At 43.3% G+C, this 20,622-nt stretch overlaps 1 protein-coding gene across 4 annotated transcripts in view; it reads right to left on the bottom strand.

The window, feature by feature from the left end:
- The window catches only part of TJP2 (tight junction protein 2), an 89,857-nt gene that overhangs the window by 64,247 nt on the left and 4,988 nt on the right, over positions 1 to 20,622 (bottom strand). Inside the window, exons 1-2 of one of the 4 annotated variants that reach the window (XM_083186065.1) lie at positions 13,218 to 13,344; positions 5,542 to 5,662 (exon numbers count right to left, since the gene is read on the bottom strand). In XM_083186065.1, the coding sequence (XP_083042191.1) occupies positions 5,542 to 5,662; positions 13,218 to 13,330 (234 nt within the window). In that variant the 5' untranslated portion in view covers positions 13,331 to 13,344. Of the gene's footprint in view, positions 1 to 294; positions 612 to 5,541; positions 5,663 to 13,217; positions 13,345 to 20,622 lie in introns of those variants that run through there. The other 3 variants (XM_083186064.1, XM_083186068.1, XM_083186067.1) reach the window with 3 other exon arrangements.

The raw sequence follows: 20,622 nt of genomic DNA, 5'->3' as shown, positions 1-20,622 counted from the left end.
ATATTAGCACTAGATCCCGGGAAATACCACTTGCTTTATCACATAGCAGACATCTGGGTAAAACAATCACCCTCAATGCGCTTTTATACTTGTAATCAACATTACACTAAAGTTTCAGGTACTTCCAGACAAGTTGTAGCACCCATCCCCCTCCTTCCCAGTCTATGCTGGGAGTGGCCCCCTCCTCAGTGTTTGTGCACATGATCATGTAATGGTTTTCCCTACCTGCAGACATGACAGGGCTCACCTCTGCCATACATAAGATGGAGGTGTACTGTACTGCAGAGTACTTACGCCGAACCATGCGGATAGATCCTTGCTGTGGGCTTGGGATGGATGCTGGAATAACCTGTCTCCTCGCATGGGCATGATTACACTGTGGGATGTGCTGGTTGCAGGTACTGTAGTAGCCCGACGTCTGCGTGTTCCCGCACGCTGATCTCTACCGCATTTGCGTATTTTAAACGTAGTCAGACCGGTGCAGAGACACAGGCTGGTGACTTCTGTAATACTTTTGTGTGCTGGTACAACAACCTGCTCTCCTCCTTGTTCCCATGCACGCACTGTGTGTACAGGGGGAGGAGGAGGACTAGTACTGATCCCTCCTCAGTTGTTAGCCAAGAGTGTAAAAAACTCTCCAGGGAAAAGCTTCCAGTGGGCAGCTACCATGACACTGCGAGGGGAGTCTGTCAGTTTTGTTAATAAAAGAACGGTAACATGCCAGCCTGTAACATGACTGTTGCTGACGCTCAAACGCTAAACGATGTAAGAAAGACAGCTGTATCCTCTCACACGTTCATTCATCAGACTACATAAAACTTATTTTCACTGTACTGTAAAGGGTGACCTCCAGAGATAGTGGTTTAGTCCAAGAGCTCAAAGGCTTGGAAGTTTGAAATGAGACAGAGGGAGGGGATGCTACACCCAGCAGTGCATGGGCTCTATAGGGAGAAGGGATTCACCAGGTCCTATTTAGCATGACTTCTTATTGTACATGTTATTCAGTTTGCTGTCTGACTGGGAGACAACAGTACATAGGTCTTGAAGTAAACAGAAAGAAATGGTAACAAGTAGAAAAAAACAACAACTTTAGGTACTTATGTAGTATCTGGGCGCCCGATTTTTTGAATGTATGCCTTAACTTAAGGCATACAATCAGTGCGATGCGATATCGCATCGCATGCGACCATATCGCATGCGATGCGATGACCCGATTTTCCCATAGGATTCAATGTTAAAATGAACTGAGTCCATTTTAACATGGAATTCAATGGGAAAAAGGGGTCCTTTTCATACCCCTACTATCCAAGTGGGCATGGAGTTGGATATAAACCTGTAGCGAGCCACCGAGCCTGAAGCGTGGCGAGCGAACGGTATTCTGTGTCCCCTCGCGGGGCTCGCTACGCTCGCCACGCTTCGGGCTCCGTGGCTCGCTACGCTCGCCACAGGTTTATATCCAACTCCATGCCCACTTGGATAGTGGGGCAAGGAACAGGACCCCTTTTTCCCATTGAATTCTATGTTAAAATGGACTCAGACCATTTTAACATTGAATCCTATGAAAAAATCGGGTCCATCGCATCGCATCCAATTTGGTCGCATGTGATGCGATGCGATGTGCCCGATCCGACCCGATTTCTAAATCGGGCGCCCAGATACTACATAAGTACCCAACTTTATATATGTTATCATTTCACTGGTGAATAAAATTGGTATTGTAAGGTGTAAGTCCAGGTTACAATTTGAAAATGACTCCACGTTTTGTGCACACATAAATATCTGTAACAGTTCAGTGAATATAATGCAGACACAAAACATAATGTCAGATGCAATGTTTTCAGTTGAAAGTTTGATCATATTAAGAGAAGATGAGTAGTGAGCAGGTTTCCCTGGATGACACTGTTAAGGGAAAATCCAGTGATGATGGAATAGTATGCAGTGCACAGCTGACATTACTGACAAAAGATATGACATAGCAGATTTCTGTCATAAAATAAATACTCCCACCTTTATTGTTTCCATAAATGTAAATTACTTAGGATCTCGAGCAGAGTGAGTACTATGGGCCTGATTCAGAGGTAAGGGCAATTACATGCACAGCAATAATGTTGCTAGCAGGGGACTTGGTAAATATGCTGCTGCCATATTGTGCACAGAGATGATCACACGTATCCACTGCTCACACAAGTATCGGACACGTTTATGGGTCGGACATTTGGACCTTGTCTCCGACTGAATAGCTGTCCTAAGACACCATGGGGGGGGGATCATTAGGTCGACCACTGAAGGTCGACAGGCCTTAGGTTGACACACTGAAAAAGTCAACATGGCTTTAGGTTGACAGGCTTATTAGGCTGACAAAAGCAATAGGCCGGTTTCACACACTCCGGCTCCTGCCGGACGGTGAAATCCCGCACGGCCAGGGAGCCGTGCCGCACACATTAGTTGTGAATGGACACCATTGTGTCCATTCACACGGGACGGCCATGGCCCGGCCGCACGGTTGCAGCCGGATCCCGCCACTGGAAGGGACGGCTGCCGGGCTGTGGCCATCCCCTCCATGATAAACTACTGTGTGTGGCACGGCTCCCTGGCCGTGCAAGATTTCACCGTCCGGCAGGAGCCGGATTGTGTGAAACCGGCCTTAGGTTGCATTGGGAAGGTCGACAGTGAAAATGTCGACAAGGGTTTTTTACTTTTTTGTCCCGAATGACGATACAATCGACATGGACACCGTATCGGTGCACTGCGTCCCCTCGCATGGCTCACTGCACTCACCATGCTTCGGCCACCGTGTCTCGCTATGCTCAGCACACTATTAGATTCTGCCTCCATGCACTAGTTAATGGTAGGGCAGGAAATGCCACATGTCGGCTATAAAAAAAAAGTGAAAAACCCATGTCAAATTTTTGACTGTCAACCTTCCCAATGTCGACCTAATGCTTGTGTCGACCTAATGAACATGTCAACCTAATGCACGTCAACCTTCCCGTGGTCTACCTAGTGACCGTATACCACACCAGGAGCCTCTTGAGCTGGAAATGGATTTCCAGCTTAGGTCACAATGCCAACACACATACATTTTTTGAGCCAGCCTGTTACTTCTCCCAAACACTGACTGTCTCTCACTTTGCATAGTGCAGCCTTGGCACATACACAGCGTCAAAACATTCTCTGCGGTGTCCATTAGAGTTTGATGCACCTCTGTCTGAATCAGGCCCTAAACTACTTAGCGAAGGGTATTCTGCATGAAATAGTCCTCTGCCAGTCCAGAAGTGTACCTTTGCAGATTTGTCAGATGTTTGCACATAACCTTCAAATAGGTATGGATGGTCATTGATGGTTGGTGGTATAGCCATCGGCAGAATCCCATTCAGAATTGAGCTATTGTTGGCTGGGTCAGGGCATCAGAGAGCCTGGCCAGGCCCTGGTACTTTTCAGGGATGTGACCATGCACCCTTAAAAGAAAATACAGTAAAAATAGTACTTTAAGAACCTCCCTGGCCACACTGCAGCCCAGAACACAGCAGCATGCGCTGAGTTAAGAAAAGATGCTGATGCTGCTGCTGCCAGGTAACAGGGGCCCCACTGGGCCCCTCTATAAGACGTGGGCCCACATAATTAGAACCCCCTCCCCCCTCTCTCAGCACTTCAAATTCACTTACCAATAATATAATACATTATTAGGCAGAAAGGAAAAATAGAGAGATACTGTACTGCCAAAAAGTCTTAAGATTATGTTGAAATTGGCAGTTACAGGGAAGTTTTTAGAGAAACTGTCAACAGTCTACCCTGGACCCAGGCTTCAAATTACATAAAAATATCTAATATCATCTTGTTTCTATTTCTGTATACATCCATTTGAGTTTCTGTATGCTAATGTATTATCTTTTTGTTACAAAGAAATATATTGGGGGTATCCAATATAGAAAAATTATCGGGAGCTGCTTTTAGGGGTTTTGTTTCACCCACTGTACCTGAGGCAGGGACAACAGAATAGCCCCTCTTAATAAAATTACCTACATTAAATAACCGCAGGTAAATGGTTACCCCCATTGTGTCTTTCTTTGTCATATTAATCTAAAATTAATAATTGCCTGTCTTTGGGTTCTTAATTCACATGCCAGAGAGTTTTTTTATGCTTTTTTTCCTCATAATTATCATTTAACAGAGGAGGAAAAAACTTCCAAAAATCGGCTGTATTTCAATAGTTATTACTGATAGAGAGAACCCAGTCATGCTGGAATGACTACATAAGAGCAAACAGTATATACTGGAGTTGAGTAGAGTACAGTTCAGTTTTGAAAGTCAATGTCTCTAAATGATGCTGTAGTTCAGTGGTTCCCAACCCTGGTCCTCAAGTACCCCCAACAGTGCACGTTTTCCAAGTCACCCAGCAGGTGCACTCATTATTCAGACACATTTTAAAAGATCCACAGGTGGAGCTAATTATGTCACTTGTGATTCTGTGTGGAGACCTGAAAAACGTGCACTGTTGGGGGTACTTGAGGACCAGGGTTGGGAACCACTGCTGTAGTTGATGCCTCTTTTTGCATACAGAGGTTACTATGTGCAAAGCTCTGCTTTACAGTGCATAAAGTACTTTTGGATTAGTCTTACTGTTTGTGGCTTTATAATGTTAATTGAACTGTGATAAAAATATCTAGGGATTGTCATATAATTTTTGAAGTACTGCTGTGGGATTATTTACCAGCGATTACCACTGCACTTAGGGTATTTTCAGTCTGTATTTATTTAAGCAGCATTGGCCATTTCGTAATCCTTTACATAAAGTGATTTTCAACAAAATATTTATTTATTTATATTTTGCCGTTTTTTTAGTCCTGACATTCTGACAAACAATCTAAAATTTGCTTAACCTGAACATAGAAAAAATGTGTAGTGGATCCGACTCAGACCGTCAACAATCTTTTGAATAAGTAATTCTACCTATTATTGGTAGGTTGCTCCCAGTTGCAGACATTAGCTAAAGAGTAAATGTCATAGCGGAAGGAATGGACCGTGCTCCCAGAGTTCCACAAGCCAGGCCCTGTGGCAGGCCCTGGTGCTCTACATTGCCTGGTAGTTCTGTCTCTGACCCTTGGACTGCTAGTATGTTTTCAAGTAAAACCTATAAAATCATGATTTTTTACACTTACCATTGTTTACAAGCACCAGAGTTTTCTGCTCTCGGATTTTTACATCTACACTCAGAAAGCATAGAGTTGGAACCAGTCCCATTTGAGACTTTGGGGTAGATTTATTAAGCTCGGTGAAGTGATAAAGTGTCTGTTTTTTATCACCGGCCTATCCTCTCCTAACTGTGAAATGACAGGCTTGGTTTGAAAAATGACAGGTAGGAGCTGATTGGCCGGTGATAAAAACCAGACACTTTATCACTTCACCAAGCTTAATAAATCTACCCATTTGTTATTTATGAGATCATGACCAAATATACGTATATATATAAAAAATATCAGTTTTTTACAGTATCACAAGAATAAAAACATAATTAAAATAGTTTGGGCATCTGTGATATACCTGATGTAGAGATCTGCTGCGAGATATCTTGTGCCTGGTTCCAACAAAGTGTTTTGGTGGAGGGTTCCAGCGTGGGTTAGTGTACCATTCACATGCACTGGGTAAAACTGTACTCCGTTCCCTACAAAGGAAAAATTGTGTATACAGTATATTAGTCTAAAAAATAAAAAAAAAGATGAAACTGATAATTTCACGATCATTTCAAATAATATGACATGCTCTGCTTCTGTGTTTTCCCCCCCAAATACTAAAATATAAATCAGGCTAACTATTAACAGTTGACAAAATTCCATTAAGATCAGTTTTGACATCATACTGCTATAGTCACTAATTTACAGTTCCATTTAAATCCTTTGTCTTTATAAGGACTGATGATCTAAACACCGTAATTCATCTGGGGGTCGAGCTTTTAGCCATGGAACATGCTATGGAACTCACTTCCCTGCACAGTCCTTCAAAAACAGACTCAAGACTTTTCTGTTTACTCAAGCATTTCCATCGTTCCCTTAAGTATTGTTTCTTAAAAGCTTTTCTGTACTTCATTATTCCTGTACAGCATTACATTAATTCTATCTGTTAAGTGCCTTAAGTCCTATTGGAGAAATAGCGCTATATAAATAAAATTGTTATTATTATTATTATTATTATTATTATGATGTTATATTATTATGTCTACTGATCCACGGATATACTTAAAAACTAGCACCGTTGGTGTGCCTTGGGGACCACTTTTTAGAACCTCTGTATTAGAGTGGGCCTTGTGCTCTTGTATGGAGTGACTATGGGAACGCCCAGCGAATTTTGCAGCTATGTGGGTCAGCCAGAATAAGGGCCTTAAGAGTGAGAATATAATAGTGTGCTGAGCACAGCGAGGCATGGTGCCCGAAGCATGGTGAGCGCAGCCAGCCATTCAAGGCATAAATATCACAGGAGGCATACATATCACACATTATGCATGGTTATTTATAGTATTAGGATTTGTGAATATTATGATGAGTTATACCCCTCCCTTTTGTAATGGCACCTGGACAAGCCTGCTCTTCTGGTGGATGTTCAGGCTATAGTGCTGTCATGCTATGACATATGACACCACTGGGTAATGTCATGCTATGACATATGACACCACTGGGTAATGAGAAATGGTAAAACCGATTAACAGGTAAACAGGAAATTATTCTAGTGCGTTACTGCTGTATTATGGATTAAAAAACTGGTACATAGTGAGCTTTAGCCGGCGCCTTTTTGATAGTGTAGGCTAATTGTTTTAATTAATATTTATGAAATTTGTATTATATTTCTATACTTGAAAAGTGGGAGAAAAGCCTGCTGACACGGATAATGGAAAATGATACTGGCATGTTGAGATGCCCATACACGGAGTAATGTGCCACAGCAGCGTGCTTTTTGTACTAGGTGAGATGCGATCTAGCACAAAAAGTACGGCTACACATATGTTTGTGCTACAAAGGAATATTCCTTTTTGTTTGTATATTGATTAGGGGAGTGACTTCCCCCTGCCAGCCGCTGCTAATGGTGCACCACACACTTTCTTTACATACGTTTGTGCTGTCAGATGCCATGTGTGCGGGAGCGCGCATCTAATCACACCCGAAAAACGCACTGTGTATGGGTACCTTCACTGCTGTATGTCAATCTGTGAAAGAAGGTTGGAGTAGGTAACACGTTTTGCGCACATGAGGCCTTGAAGAGACCAGATAATTACAGTGCATGTTTTTAAGTGTTTATCGTTCCTAGGATACTGGCAGTATTTTGTTGTGTCTCGGCTTGTGCTCAAGTAATATGCAAAGTAAGTGTGGGGATCATTATTTCGTGGTCTCAGGTAAAGTGACACTTCTTTGGTAGAGCACTTCTGGACTAGGGAAGACGTTCCTGGGAATAAATGGGGCATCCAGTGGGTGGAGTTTTGTTGGCTGAGGCAGTGGTGGTAGTACAGTGCACATACAGTATTTTACTCAAACATAATGTGGAAAAAGGAAAAATGTGCAGAATTGCGCACATGCAGTGTTCTGTGTATGTGTAGGTGTGAAGACATCTGCCTGGTTTAATACTAGTCATTATGGTGCACATTTCTGTGGCGATGCCATTACTGAACTTGCATATGTGAGAAGGTATCCAGATGATAGGTCGGCAGTGTCTAGATAGACAGTCAGTAGGTTGACCGATATGATTGACATGCATTAACCCCTTGAGTGGTTAGTTTTTCTGGGCAGGACAAACCTACCAGGGCAGGTTTGTCCTGCCCCAGAAATAACCACCACAGCCATTCACAGCAGTGACCAGGCAGCAGGCTCAGGGATGTTTGGGGCGGCTCAGGAGCCCTAACTCCCAAGCAGCCCCAAACTTGCCCGAGTGGGGCGTGCCGTCTGCTCACTGCTGCAAATGATGGAGTTTGATCACCGGGGCGTGGAGACAGGACTGGCCATGGGTGAGCATCTGGGGGGAGTGACGGCCGGGGGGGGGGGGTTAGTGCCCATAGAGGTGGTTCACCAGAAGGAGGCTACGCTGGCGCACACCTATTAATTAGTGGCATGCCGGAAATTTCTCGGGGGAGCCCATGCCGGCAGAGTAGCTCAGCCCGAGAAATTTCCGGGCATACTACCAAAGTAGTTAAGCCAGTAGGGTCAAGTGGTTGAAAGTTAACACATATGGTTGACAAGTTTTTGTTGTGGTTTTCACATATGTTTCAACTCTTGCTTGATTTACCACCCACATTGGCTACAATTTGGAGTCAACTTTCCCAAAGGGTGGTGGCTAATAAAAGCCAGTCTGGACTGACTTTTATTCTGGTCGCAGATGGCCGAATTTGGGGCGGGCACTGACTTCATTTGACGTCGGCTGCCCACCCCAAGCAGGCATAGACACGCCTACGTTCGCAGGGGTACACCCAGCGTTTCTAAGGGTGCACCCCCCATTTTTGTGGGCACGCCCATGAAACGCTGGATGGTCCCCTGTGCCCGCCCCTCCTGTAGGGAACACCCCAGCAAGTGTGAAGCCCGCTGAAAGCATTCACTCCAGGGGTTTATACATGCGCAAACCCCAAACATCGGACAGGGGAGCAAATTCGGCTCACACAAGCGAGTCTGAATTGCCCCCAAGTGTGGTCACTGATGATGAAACATGACACCCAAAAAGCTTAGAAATGTTGTCAACTTTTTTGACCCTGTCGACCTTTTGACAACTTAATGAATGTCGACCAAAAGGGGCAACTGATTGGCTGTCTATCTAGTTACTGTACATCTTCTGTACCACAACCATGTGATTAATACATAAATCATTGAAAGCCAGTAAAGTGCGGAGTTGCATAAGAAAATACCCCATTATTATGTACAGTAATTATTATACTGATTCTAATAACTGATGCAACACTACATAATAGGCCTGCTCCTGGTTCACTTGCAAAAGCAAATTCTCTCTCTAATGGACAAAACCATGTGCACTGCAGGTGGGGCTGATGTAACATGTGCAGAGAGAGTTAGACTTGGGTGGGGTTTGTACTTCAAACTGATATCTATATTGCAGTGTAAAAATAAAGCAGCCAGTATTTATCCTGCACAGAAACAAAATAACACCCAAATCTAACTCTCTCTGCACATGTTACATCTGCCCCACCTGCAGTGCACACAGGGGTTCACACTGTGAATACTGGGAGCACTGGGTGCATGCACCCAGGACTGTGGGCAGGGGGCAGAGCGGGATGTGGGGTTGTGGGCAGCCCCATTACCATATGGGAATGCCCAGCTTTTCGTGGGCGCTCTCATGATGGGGGGGGGGGGGTGTCTCCGGATGTGGTTTGGAGGACTCGCAAGGCTGTGAATTTGCAGTCTTGCGAATCAACCAGAATAACCACCATAGTTTTGTCCATTAGAGAGAGAATTTACGTTTGCAAATAGATCAAAATCAGGCTCAATAAACCTTCAGAAATCCCTGTAAGACATTCCATAAATAATGCAGCCAACCTAACAGGCACAATAAATAATAAAAGTTCTTTAAAAAGTAGTAGTTTGCCAATTTTGACATATATAATTATGCTCATACACTGTTGCTCAAGTTGCGGCAAAAAAAAACACATATTGGTGAGAGGTCTTTGGTGACTTGGCAATGCCAACTTGCTTTAAATGTTATTTATTTATGCAGGGGTTAAAGTGAGGGGGAACTGGGGGGAACTGAGTTCCACCACCTCTAATGGAAGGGGGAACTAGTTCCACCTCCACTGTAGCCCTGAACAGTAATTCCAACAGGAAAGACTGTCCCAGCAACTTTCTTTTCTGGCACAGCATACAAGATTTCAAGCTGTCACAAGGTACTACTGCTGTGGGCATTAGGTGCAAGGGGCATTACTACTGTGGGCATTGTGTATAAGCAATGCTGCTGTGTTGCATACATGTATACGGAGTACTACTGTGTAGGGTAACATAAAAAAGTGAGTATGGGGCACTACATGTGGTGCAATGTGTAATGTGAATGAGATTGTGCTACTGTGTGAAATAATTTAAATTGGGGGTACAATTGTATGACCACTGTCCCTTTATAAAGTATAGGAGGTAAGGCATAAACTTTTAGTTTGAAGGGAGGTGCCAAAAACTCCATCACTGGCCCAGGGGGGTGGGGGGGGGGTGTCTATGGCAGGGGAAATGAGTTCCACCACCTCTCCATGACCACTTTAAGCCCTGTATTTATGTTATTCACATATATAAAGCAACTGAAAGTGACACCTCTAGATTGCTGGATTGCAATGATTAAAATTTGTATATCTGTGTGCGAGTGAGGCTGAATCTGTGTAAGAAGGGCTACCATGCAGCAAGAGCAGCTTTTTCTCAAATCAAGATATGAATAAAACGCTAAATTTGAAGAAAAATATGGTACTCTTCTCTCTCTGGGCCTTAATCTTGTGCTAGTATGACATATTTAAAAGTACTATTATAGTTGTTATTATTATTATTATTATTATTATTATTATTATTATTATTATTATTATTATGCTTTATTTATATGATGTTACAAAGGATCCACATCGCCCAATTACAGAGTATATGAATGAATAAGAAATAGTGCCTTACATTTGAATACAAAAGTGGAAGAGTACAGGGTACATAACCATAGCTGCATCAGCAGAGAACTCTGAAAGGAGAAGTATCAGCATGGAAAAAAACCACAGGATTTGGTGCCATAAAAGGGTCATACTTACCTACTCTTCCAGCACATCCGGTATACTAAACAACTAATCAGGAAGTTGTCCATAGAGGGAAAGTAGTTGACTACTCTCAGAGGGGGCAAAAAAAAAAGTCAGCAACTATGATAACAAAAGTGTACTGAGTACCTGAATAATATCAAGTCAAGTGCATGAGATCAAGTCAAGGATTAGTTCATAAATGGAAATTATGGCAAAGTATGTTTTTATTTCTCAATGATAATTTTTATTAGCATTCAAAACTTAAAGGGTATCAGAAAAAAAAGAATGAGGAAGGGAAGGCATGATGAGCATAATACATATGGATGACTGTCTACTTCTATCCAGAGAGGCCAAATTATTGAGCAGCCATAGCACATATGCAACTTGTTTCCAACACAATGGAGACTGTGAAGGCCAAATTTTATGAAGTCTATCAGGAGTCACATATAAATGATGGAACAGTACCTTTCAATATGAGTAATATGCTTAGACATTCTAAAGACTCAAATAAACAACTGTGCTTAATCAGCCAGGTCAGAACAATTATCTTATTCCCATTCCATTTGGACTAGTAGTAGGCTCACATGCAGTTATTAAGGGAATATCAATATGATATGCCATAAAAGGGATGGAAAAACAGCCTGCAGGGAAGCAATTTGAATTCCGATACCTAAACACTTTTAGAGCAATGTGTTTTTGAAAATAACAGAAATATTAATGTCAAGAGGAAGTGAAAGTAACCTGTAATGTATTCATAAGAAGTCAGGGAAGGTAGTGGACAAAGAATCACACCGTAGAATGGCTCCAAAGGGGAAATGAAGGAATAGCTGGATCATAAAAGATGCAGCTGCTGCTAATGGATAATGGAAGGAGAACATGAAGCAGACAGTTGAGAAGTTGTATTTTGCAAGTCCCTCATCTTTTGTGAAGAACAGACACTAGTATATGTGTAAAACGGTACAATGAAGAATGTGCAGTAAATGCAGATAATAAGCAATGATGAATGAGGGTTAGGTACGAAATACCATCAGTCAGAAGACCGACGGCACAATACAGATACCCCTAACCCTATCCCCTCACACTGCCACAATGTAACCCACCACCGCCACTCAGAGGCAGAACCCTGGGAGGCAATGGATTCATCTGCCGCCGGGCTCCTGCTCCCAAGGGGGCACCTCTCCTCCCCTGGAAGCTTAAATCAGTTTTTTAAAAGCCAAGGACATTGGCTTATATATATCTTGCCTCCGGGCATCTGGAAAGAACTTACGCCACTGCCACCACTGCAGCCTACCATCTAACCTCCCCCAATCCCACAGCCTAACCCTAAAGCTAGGTACACATGTGTATACACAGCGATATTGGAGGTGGTGGGGACCCAGCATCAGCAAGTGCATACACACTTGCTACAGTATGGCCCTTGTTAACGCTGTCTTCTCTAGGCTGTATTGAACAGACAAGGGAGAGGCTCATTAACAATGCATGCTCGGGAGCGACCCTGTTAACGATGTTGAGTGTACACACTAGACGATAAAGTAAAATATATATATATTGCTTTCTCATCTAGTATGTATGGGGCTTTATCCTAGTGCCTAAACCCACCCCTACTACTTACCTCCAGGACCGTTTGAATTCTGACTGTCGGGATCCCAACTACAGGTATTTTGAATCCCAGGGATGCAGTGAAGAGTAGTGAAGTATTACTGGCATGGCATAGAATACCTATTATATATTGTGCACAGCTGTTTGTACTGATAAGGCATTAGAGTTGCTGCACCATTCTTTTAGACAATTCGTTTGAAAAATGATATGTAAATATGCCAGGGTGGTACTGTGTAACATCTAGGTCCGTCTGTGTGTGAAATGTTATGTGTACCTGTCCAGCAGTATAATGGCCTTAGAAATATTGGTAACTGGGTCTTTTATTTATGACAATTATTGCAAAGAAAATAAATGGTCATACTAACATTATAATCCAAAATAAAGTTCATGAAGTTAAAAAGTGCTTCCCATTTTCCATTAACAATATATATTACTTTGTAAAATGATACAATCGTATTCCTATTAGACAAGTCTTCATTTCTTATTATATTCCCCCATTGAAATATTAACATTCAACTATAGTTCCAGCAATAATCCACACATACATTCAGCACTACTTTGTAAATGAATATACGGTACTTTGCCTAAATATGTCCTGAAAAAATGTAGGTCAATTTTGCTATGCTGATACTCTGACTTTAAATGATAACACAAAAGAGCTTTACAAAGTACAGACAATAAACCAGCTCCGTTCCCTTTTTTAAACAACAAATGACAATATTTACACCTGATGTACGCTAGACTTGCTATTTACACAACTACCCAAATGCATGTACATAAGGTGGGATATTAATAGTGAACTAATGTTTGCAAACGCCTTAAATCTAAAAGAATAATACAGAAATGGATGGGACACAATGGAGCAGTTCTGACAAGACCATCTTACCCTGAATACTTCCAGAGGTTTGCATGTCTTCCTTCTGGTAGTAGTTCTCTCTTATTCAGTGGGGTGATGCCAATGGCAGCTTCTAGAATAGTGAAATATTTTTTGTACCTCATGGCTGCCTGTGTCACTCCAACTGTGCATCAAGCAATGATCTGGTGAAACTTCTCTTACAGCCGTTATCTGCTCCTCTCATTTCATTGGAGGGAGCATAATGAGTTAAACCAAATCTAATCGTAATGTTGCCTTTCAAAACACACATAGTGGAAACACTAAAAGCATTGCAATGAGTGGGGTGTCTGTAACGTCACTCTTATATAATTCCAGTGATCTTGCAATAAAGCCGTAATGAAAATTCTGTGCAGTTACAATCATGTATAAGCTTTGCCATACAGACTAGAACTCGATTCACTAATCCCTAGATAAATCTTTGAGGTCAGCAATCTACCAAGTGCTACTGTATGTGTCTCTGGCAATAGAGAGCACATTGCACATTTCAGTCACATTCAGGATTTTTTACTGAAATGAATTAACAATATATCTTTACTGCATGTCAGAAAGCAATTACATTTTTATGACTACTGTATGTTCAATTTGTCATTTTAAAATCGTGCTTTTTTTTATTCTTTGCTTTGTGTTTTTTATTTGAATAACTAAATTATTTTATTTTAGCGTATTTTCGCTGCCTAGCGAGCAGGTAAATGCCACCCACTGCCTGCCCCCTCCCGAGCGAAGGTTCGCCCCTCCCACCGTGCATATCTCCGCATTTGCATGCTAGGGGATGTATATGCTTACGCATCCCCTCGCATATGGGCGCACAGGCGAAAAATCATTCGATGTCCACCGACCATCGAAAGCTTTTTTTTCTGTTCGCAAATTAAAAAGACAGTCTAGGCTGCCTTATATTTCCGACACACATGGCCGAGTTTGGGGTGAGCTCTGAGGTCATGTGACGTCAGCTGCCCACCCCGACCAGGCATAGACACACCTGTGTTCGCAGAAGGACACGCAGCATGGGTGCACCCACTGTTTTTAAAAAAAACGCTGACGCTACTCTACAGAATCTATGGGCTTCTCTGCACCATGGTGTTTAAGGGGTCAGTCACGGATCACTCCCAGTATGCCCCGCACTGGCGCCATCACAGTGGGACACCCGGGTTACAGACCTGGAAGTTCAGCCCTAAATCAGGCCCACGGAGTGAATGTAAGGGCAGTGCATTTCCCCAGGCAATATTCCTGACATAGCGCCCTTTAAACCAACCACCCCGGAATACAGACACTGCTTTATTTTCATTAAGGGGAAGATCCCACTTACTCATAATGCCAAAATTAGTACAAGAACGAACACCATAGCCAATGACATGGCATTTACAGCCACTGGCTGTTTCACTAATTGGAGTATTGGAGCATACTGTAATTAAATTCTATTTTCGCCACATTATCGAACCTTGACCAGACCTATGACAGTTTCTCAGGCTGAACATGACTTCCGGTGTGAACGGTTCTGCATCTTTAGATAACATGGCCACGACTGGTAACTAGGAATACCAACTGAACATCAATCACTCTCTCTATACAAATGCATTCATTCCAAAATCATACGCTGCGTGCATCCAATATAACCACTGTGTCCATCTCGGAATCAGGCCCTCTGTGTTAGATTGACTAAACATCAGACTGGTGGCTTTGACCCATAGTTTTACAGTGGACACAGAAATAAATGGGGAAACAGCATACTGTAGTTTAACATGTATTCTGCTGCAGCTTTAAATCCATTGTTCAAAGCTGATAATTATATATTGATCCCTATGACCTGATTTGGTCCCAAACGTGAACCCATGTCCAGAATTTTTACCATAACCACTTTAAGATCCCAATCTGCCCCACCTAAATTGATCACTTATGCAGTGTATATAACATTACATTTATAAAAAATATGAGTTAAGAAGTCAGAATGGAATACATAAGGATGACCGACGGTCAGGATGCCGACAACGGCATCCCAATAGTCAGAATCCCAACAGGGAACTGGTAAGTTTACTTACTCTCTCTCCCTACCCCATACCCCCCTATCCTTAACCATACCTACCAGATGCCTAAACCCCCCCCCCCCTCCCCCAATCCCCCTGCAGCCTAACCAAAATTCTGCCTGCTAATGTCTAACATCCCTCCTCACAGCCTAACCCTTCCCTCCCTCCAACCCTAAGCCCCACCCTTTTCCTCTACCTTTCCTAGTGAATGAACTTAACTCTCTACAATATAGAGTTTATTTTAAACTTGTACAGTCAGGTGTTAATATTACTAGATAGCTGAAGCACAATACTATCTACACAGGAAGACTTAACTAAATACATACTGCCGATTCTATGCACATTAGGCAGATATCTTGTGATTGTATCACCCACAATAGGCTTTGGAGTGCATGAGGGAATGCAAGTTTGAAATGTGTTCTGAAGAGGTAAGACAGTCAGTGTAAGGCCTGGTGCAGAGCAGGAGAAGCAGTTGATGAGATGATACAGGGATGGACCATGACTAGACAGTTACACCAAATGGTAGCAGAAGAGGAGGAGTAATGGTATTATGAGGAAAGACAGAACAAATGGTCAGAGAGGTATGGGGACAGCCAGGAGGGAGCAGTGTCATGTAGATCAAGGAAGTAAAGGATTTGCAAGAGAAGTGGGTGGTTCACGCTCCACCGTGTCAAAAGTGACAGAAAATTCAAGCAGAATGATCAGAGATAAATGGATCTTGGTTTTTGGGGTAAGAAGGTCAAAAGAGTCTTTAGTATGGGCAAATTCTATAGAGTGGAGAGAATGGAAGTCAAACTGGAATGGGTTAAGCAGAGAGTGGGAAATCAAGGTGGCATGTCATTTGTAAACAATCTGCTTAAGAAGCTTGGATACAAAAGGGAGTAGAAAGAAGGGGTAGTAGATACAGAGAACATTAGGTCAAAATGCTGGCTACTCCTAAGTGACTAGGTGCCAGGTTCTGCACTGACATTATGACGCAACACCTGGCTGCTGTCAATTAGGAAGAGCCAGCTGAGGTAGAGCCTCTGGGGGTCACTAGCCTGCCTCTTTGTGAATGCTGGGCATGCCTATGAAGTGATGGAAATGAGGCATACCACGAGGTCACATGCCCATGCTTTTTTTTGGTCACACAAGGGGAGGGCTATTTAGCCCATTGGGTGTCAGGTGTCACAGACCCCATTGAAGCAATCGTCTAAAAGCTTTCATTTTTGGGCATGATAAATAGGCTCCTAAATTTGAGGTATTATAGATTATAGTTGCAACCTTGTATTTGAGATATACTGTACAAGCATTTTATTATAACAAATGCATTTTTGGACAATCTCTTTAGTATGCAGTCTATGCATAATTATGCAATTTCAGCTGCTAAAAGGTATGGAGGAGTATATCTACAAAGCATTGGATTGTAATATATGACACTTCTGAAGAGTGATGCTTTTACTAGCAAGACACTGATAGTAAAAACATTGCCCTTTTAAATATTGGGCACAAGTACAATCAGCACCGGGTTTTAAGGGTGTGGTATAGGTTTCCGACAGTCATTAGCCCGACGTCGGGATCACCAATTGGCCGGACTCAGACAGCATGGCGAGCACAACAAAGCCCCTTGCAGGCTCGCTGCGGGCACGGTGGCTCACTACGCTCGCCACCTATTCTATTCTCCCTCTATGAGGGTCGTGGACCCCCATGAGGGAGAATAGCCGGTGGCCGCCGGGAACCCGTCTGTCTGTTTTTAACAGTCAGGATCCCGACGTCGGGTTTCGGGACCCCATCCGGCACCCGGGTTTTAAAACTCATTGCTTTGTAAATTAAACTCAGGTAGATTCTAAACTACATATACTTTATCTCCTTTAGTGAAACACCTTGCAAATAGAGATGTCCACATTACTGTAAAATGTAATTTATGTAATGTACAACTGAGTGTATAGAATTTCTCGAAAGTACATTTTGTATGAAATTCTGGATACAATGTAAGATTTGAAGCCTCATTACATCAAAGAAACCAAAACTTAAACAGACTACATGTCAGCATTGTACAGAATCTGTCTGGAAACCTCTGCCAGTGAAACGTATACTAGATTTCACCTGTCACATAACTGATAGTACTTTTCATATGTAGTTTAAAGAGGACAGAAGGAGAGAATATGGCATTCCGTCAAATTTATGAATAGAGGTACCTACAAAAAATAGGCAGAACTTAATGTTCTGCTTATAAACCCTTAAAGCAAGATCATTACTGTCAATATATTTTCATAAAGAGTATTTGCCCTGGATCCACCTTAACAGAGTATAATGAAAGTACTGAAATCTGAATTGGAAAGTCTCCTGTCTCAGCCCATTGAAGCAATATTTTTCAATTGAAATTTAAAATACTACTTAAATTGTAGTGTCAGTTTTGTAATCTTTATACTAGCAGAGCTGGAGGCTACCACTGGGCAGCTGTTGAGGGGGCTACTGTAGCCCCCCTCAACAGCTGCCCAGTGGTAGCCTCCAGCTCTGCTAGTATATAGATTACAAAACTGACACTAGAGTTTAGGAAGCATTTTAAATTTCAATTGAAAAATACTGCTTCAGTGGGCTGAGACAGGAGACTTTCCAATTGGAGGACACTGTCCACTACTGCCACATCTTCCATCAGGGACTGATCATCTGGGTCCTGGGTGCTCCTATTCCACCCCCCACACAAACTTTTCTGCTTCCACACTCTCACGTAAAAGTATAGTGCACTGCTGGCATGACATGTATTGCAGCAGATGCCTGGCAATAGGTGAGCATAGCATGTTCCACCATAGGGAATCCTGCTCTTTTGGCCTTATTCAGATCTGCGCTCAGTACAAATTTGTTTGGAAAATGGGCAAAACCATGTGCACTGAAGGTGGGGCAGATGTAACCTGTATAGAGAGAGTTAAATTTGGGTGGGGTGTTTTGAAACTGAAATCTAAATTGCAGTGTAAAAATAATGCAGCCGGTATTTACCCTGCACAGAAACAAAATAACTCACACAAATCTAACTCTCTCTATACATGTTACATCTGCCCCACCTGCAGCGCACATGGTTTTGCCCATTTTCCAAAGAAATTTGGGTACTTGTTTCCTAGCACGGCCACAATCTTCTTGATCGTGTGCCTTAACTTTAAGGCACACGATGCCCACGATGGACCCGATTTTCTTTCAAATCAGGTCCATTTTACCGGCAAATGGAAAATCGGGTCCATCACGTCGGTCGTGTGCCTTTAATAAGGCACACGACGCGACCGACGCGATGGACCCGATTTCTCCATAGGCTTCAATGTTAAAATATTTTTAACATTGAAATCGCGTCGGTCGCGTCGGTCTTGTGCCATTATAATGGCACAAGATAAGATGGACTTGATTAAGTCCATCTTCACATAGTAATCAATGGGAAAGGGGCCAATATGTGCCATTTCTCATTGTATATGGCCCCGTCATGCCCCCACATTGTAAACGCCACCCCACTATTGACGCCAACCCGAAGCGTGGCGAGCGCAGCGAGCCCGCGAGGGGCGGCGGTGCGCGTCCTCCGACCTTTTCATACCCCTACTATCCACGTCGGCGTGGAGTTGAGAATAGAATAGTGTGGCGAGCGCAGCAAGCCACCGAGCCCCGCGAGGGGACGTGGATACCTTCACAGGTATCCGCGTCCCCTCGCGGGCTTCACAGGTATCCGCGTCCCCTCACGGGGCTCGCTGCGCTCGCCACGCTTCGGGCTCGGTGGCTCGCTGCGCTCGCCACACTATTCTATTCTCAACTCCACGCCGACATGGATAGTAGGGGTATGAAAAGGTCGGAGGACGCGCACCGCCGCCCCTCGCGGGCTCGCTGCGCTCGCCACGCTTCGGGTTAGCTGCGCTCACCACGCTTCGGGTTAGCGTCAATCGTGGGGTGGCGTTACCAATGAGGGGCCATTTCAACCATCAGGGGTGCTGAAATTGGGGTCTGGGGGCTATTTTACATTGAATCCTATGTAAAATCGGGTCCCAGGGACCATTTTACATTGGATCTAATGTAAAAATCGGATCGCGTCGGTCGCATTGCATGCGACCAAATCGCATGCGATGCGACCGACGCGATTTTTCCGACACGACTATCCCGATGCTAATCGGTGTGGCCGTGCTAGGAAACAAGTACCGAAATTTGTATTGCGATCAGATCTGAATAAGGCCCTTTGTGACTGCACCACCTTAGTTACAACCATAATCCTATTATACCCCTTTCAGATTGCACCTAATTACCGGGTTCATGTCGGTTTGTTGCCGTTTGACACGATAATCGGTGCAATCTGAAAGCGGTTACCGGGTCCAGCAAACCGGCAGCAACACATTATGAACCAGTAAAAAAGAAAGGTTCTTGTGCAGTGTGAATGGGTTAATCTGGTCAAGCAACCGTTTGCCGGTTCGCTGAAGGGACCAGCAAGCGCAAAATGCAGGGCTGCATCTGGACTGAACCATTTCAAAGTCGTGCTCCCCTGTATTTTTATTCATCATAATGACCTGTAATGTTTACCTTTTTATATAGAAAATATTTTTTTTTACGCAACATTTTTTATTTGAATTTATATAACAAAGCGACGCTGGAATTTTTAGCAGATATTTTGCACACTCTCAGAGAGATGTTGGCACTCAAAGGGTTAAGAACCTACTAAATCACAGGATGACAAAGGGTTAAGAACCTACTAAAACACAGGATGACAACAAAAATGTACAGGTAATACTTTTTTTTTATTATGTATACGGATGTGATAAATGCAATGGGCAAAGTTTAAGTAGGTAAAATGTCAGTAAATTAAATTGATTAGTATTACAATGAAAGCAACAGAAAAATACATTATATGGGAATGCATTCATGGAGGAGGATTCAGACCTGATCACTGGGCTGCGAATATTTGGAGCCCAGCGATCATTTTGCTGCCTCCCCACCAGAGTGAAAATTTGTCCCATTGCACGGTTGTGAATGTGATCGCAGCCATGCAAACATGGGGAAATACGTTTGCAATCATTTGCCATTGAATGGATGCATGGACTCTCCCAGGGGTGCAAATTCGCAGTCTGATTCGGGTCCTAGGTCCTGACAGTCAGAATATAGACGGAAGCATCCCAATGGTTAGAATCCTGGCGGTTCCGGAAGGTAAGAAGTGGGGTTGGGTTTAGGGTTAGGCAGTAGTGGTTAGGCAGTAGTGCCCTGCAGGCTCTTCGCCACCTTCAACTCCTTGCTCTCCCCCCCTCCATCGTAGCCGCTGATTTTGCTACCTACTTTTCAACCAAAATCTCCTCTCTCAGGACTGCCATCACTGCTGCCATGACCTCACCCTCTCCCTCCTCCCCTCCTACATCTCCACTCCCCTCCTTCTAACCCCTGTC

Source organism: Crinia signifera, chromosome 1 (assembly GCF_055691185.1).
Source record: "Crinia signifera chromosome 1, ASM5569118v1, whole genome shotgun sequence".
In the NCBI taxonomy this organism is placed as follows: Eukaryota; Metazoa; Chordata; class Amphibia; order Anura; family Myobatrachidae; genus Crinia; species Crinia signifera.
Note: the sequence above shows the minus strand (reverse complement) of the source record. Positions and strands in the feature narration are given on the sequence as shown.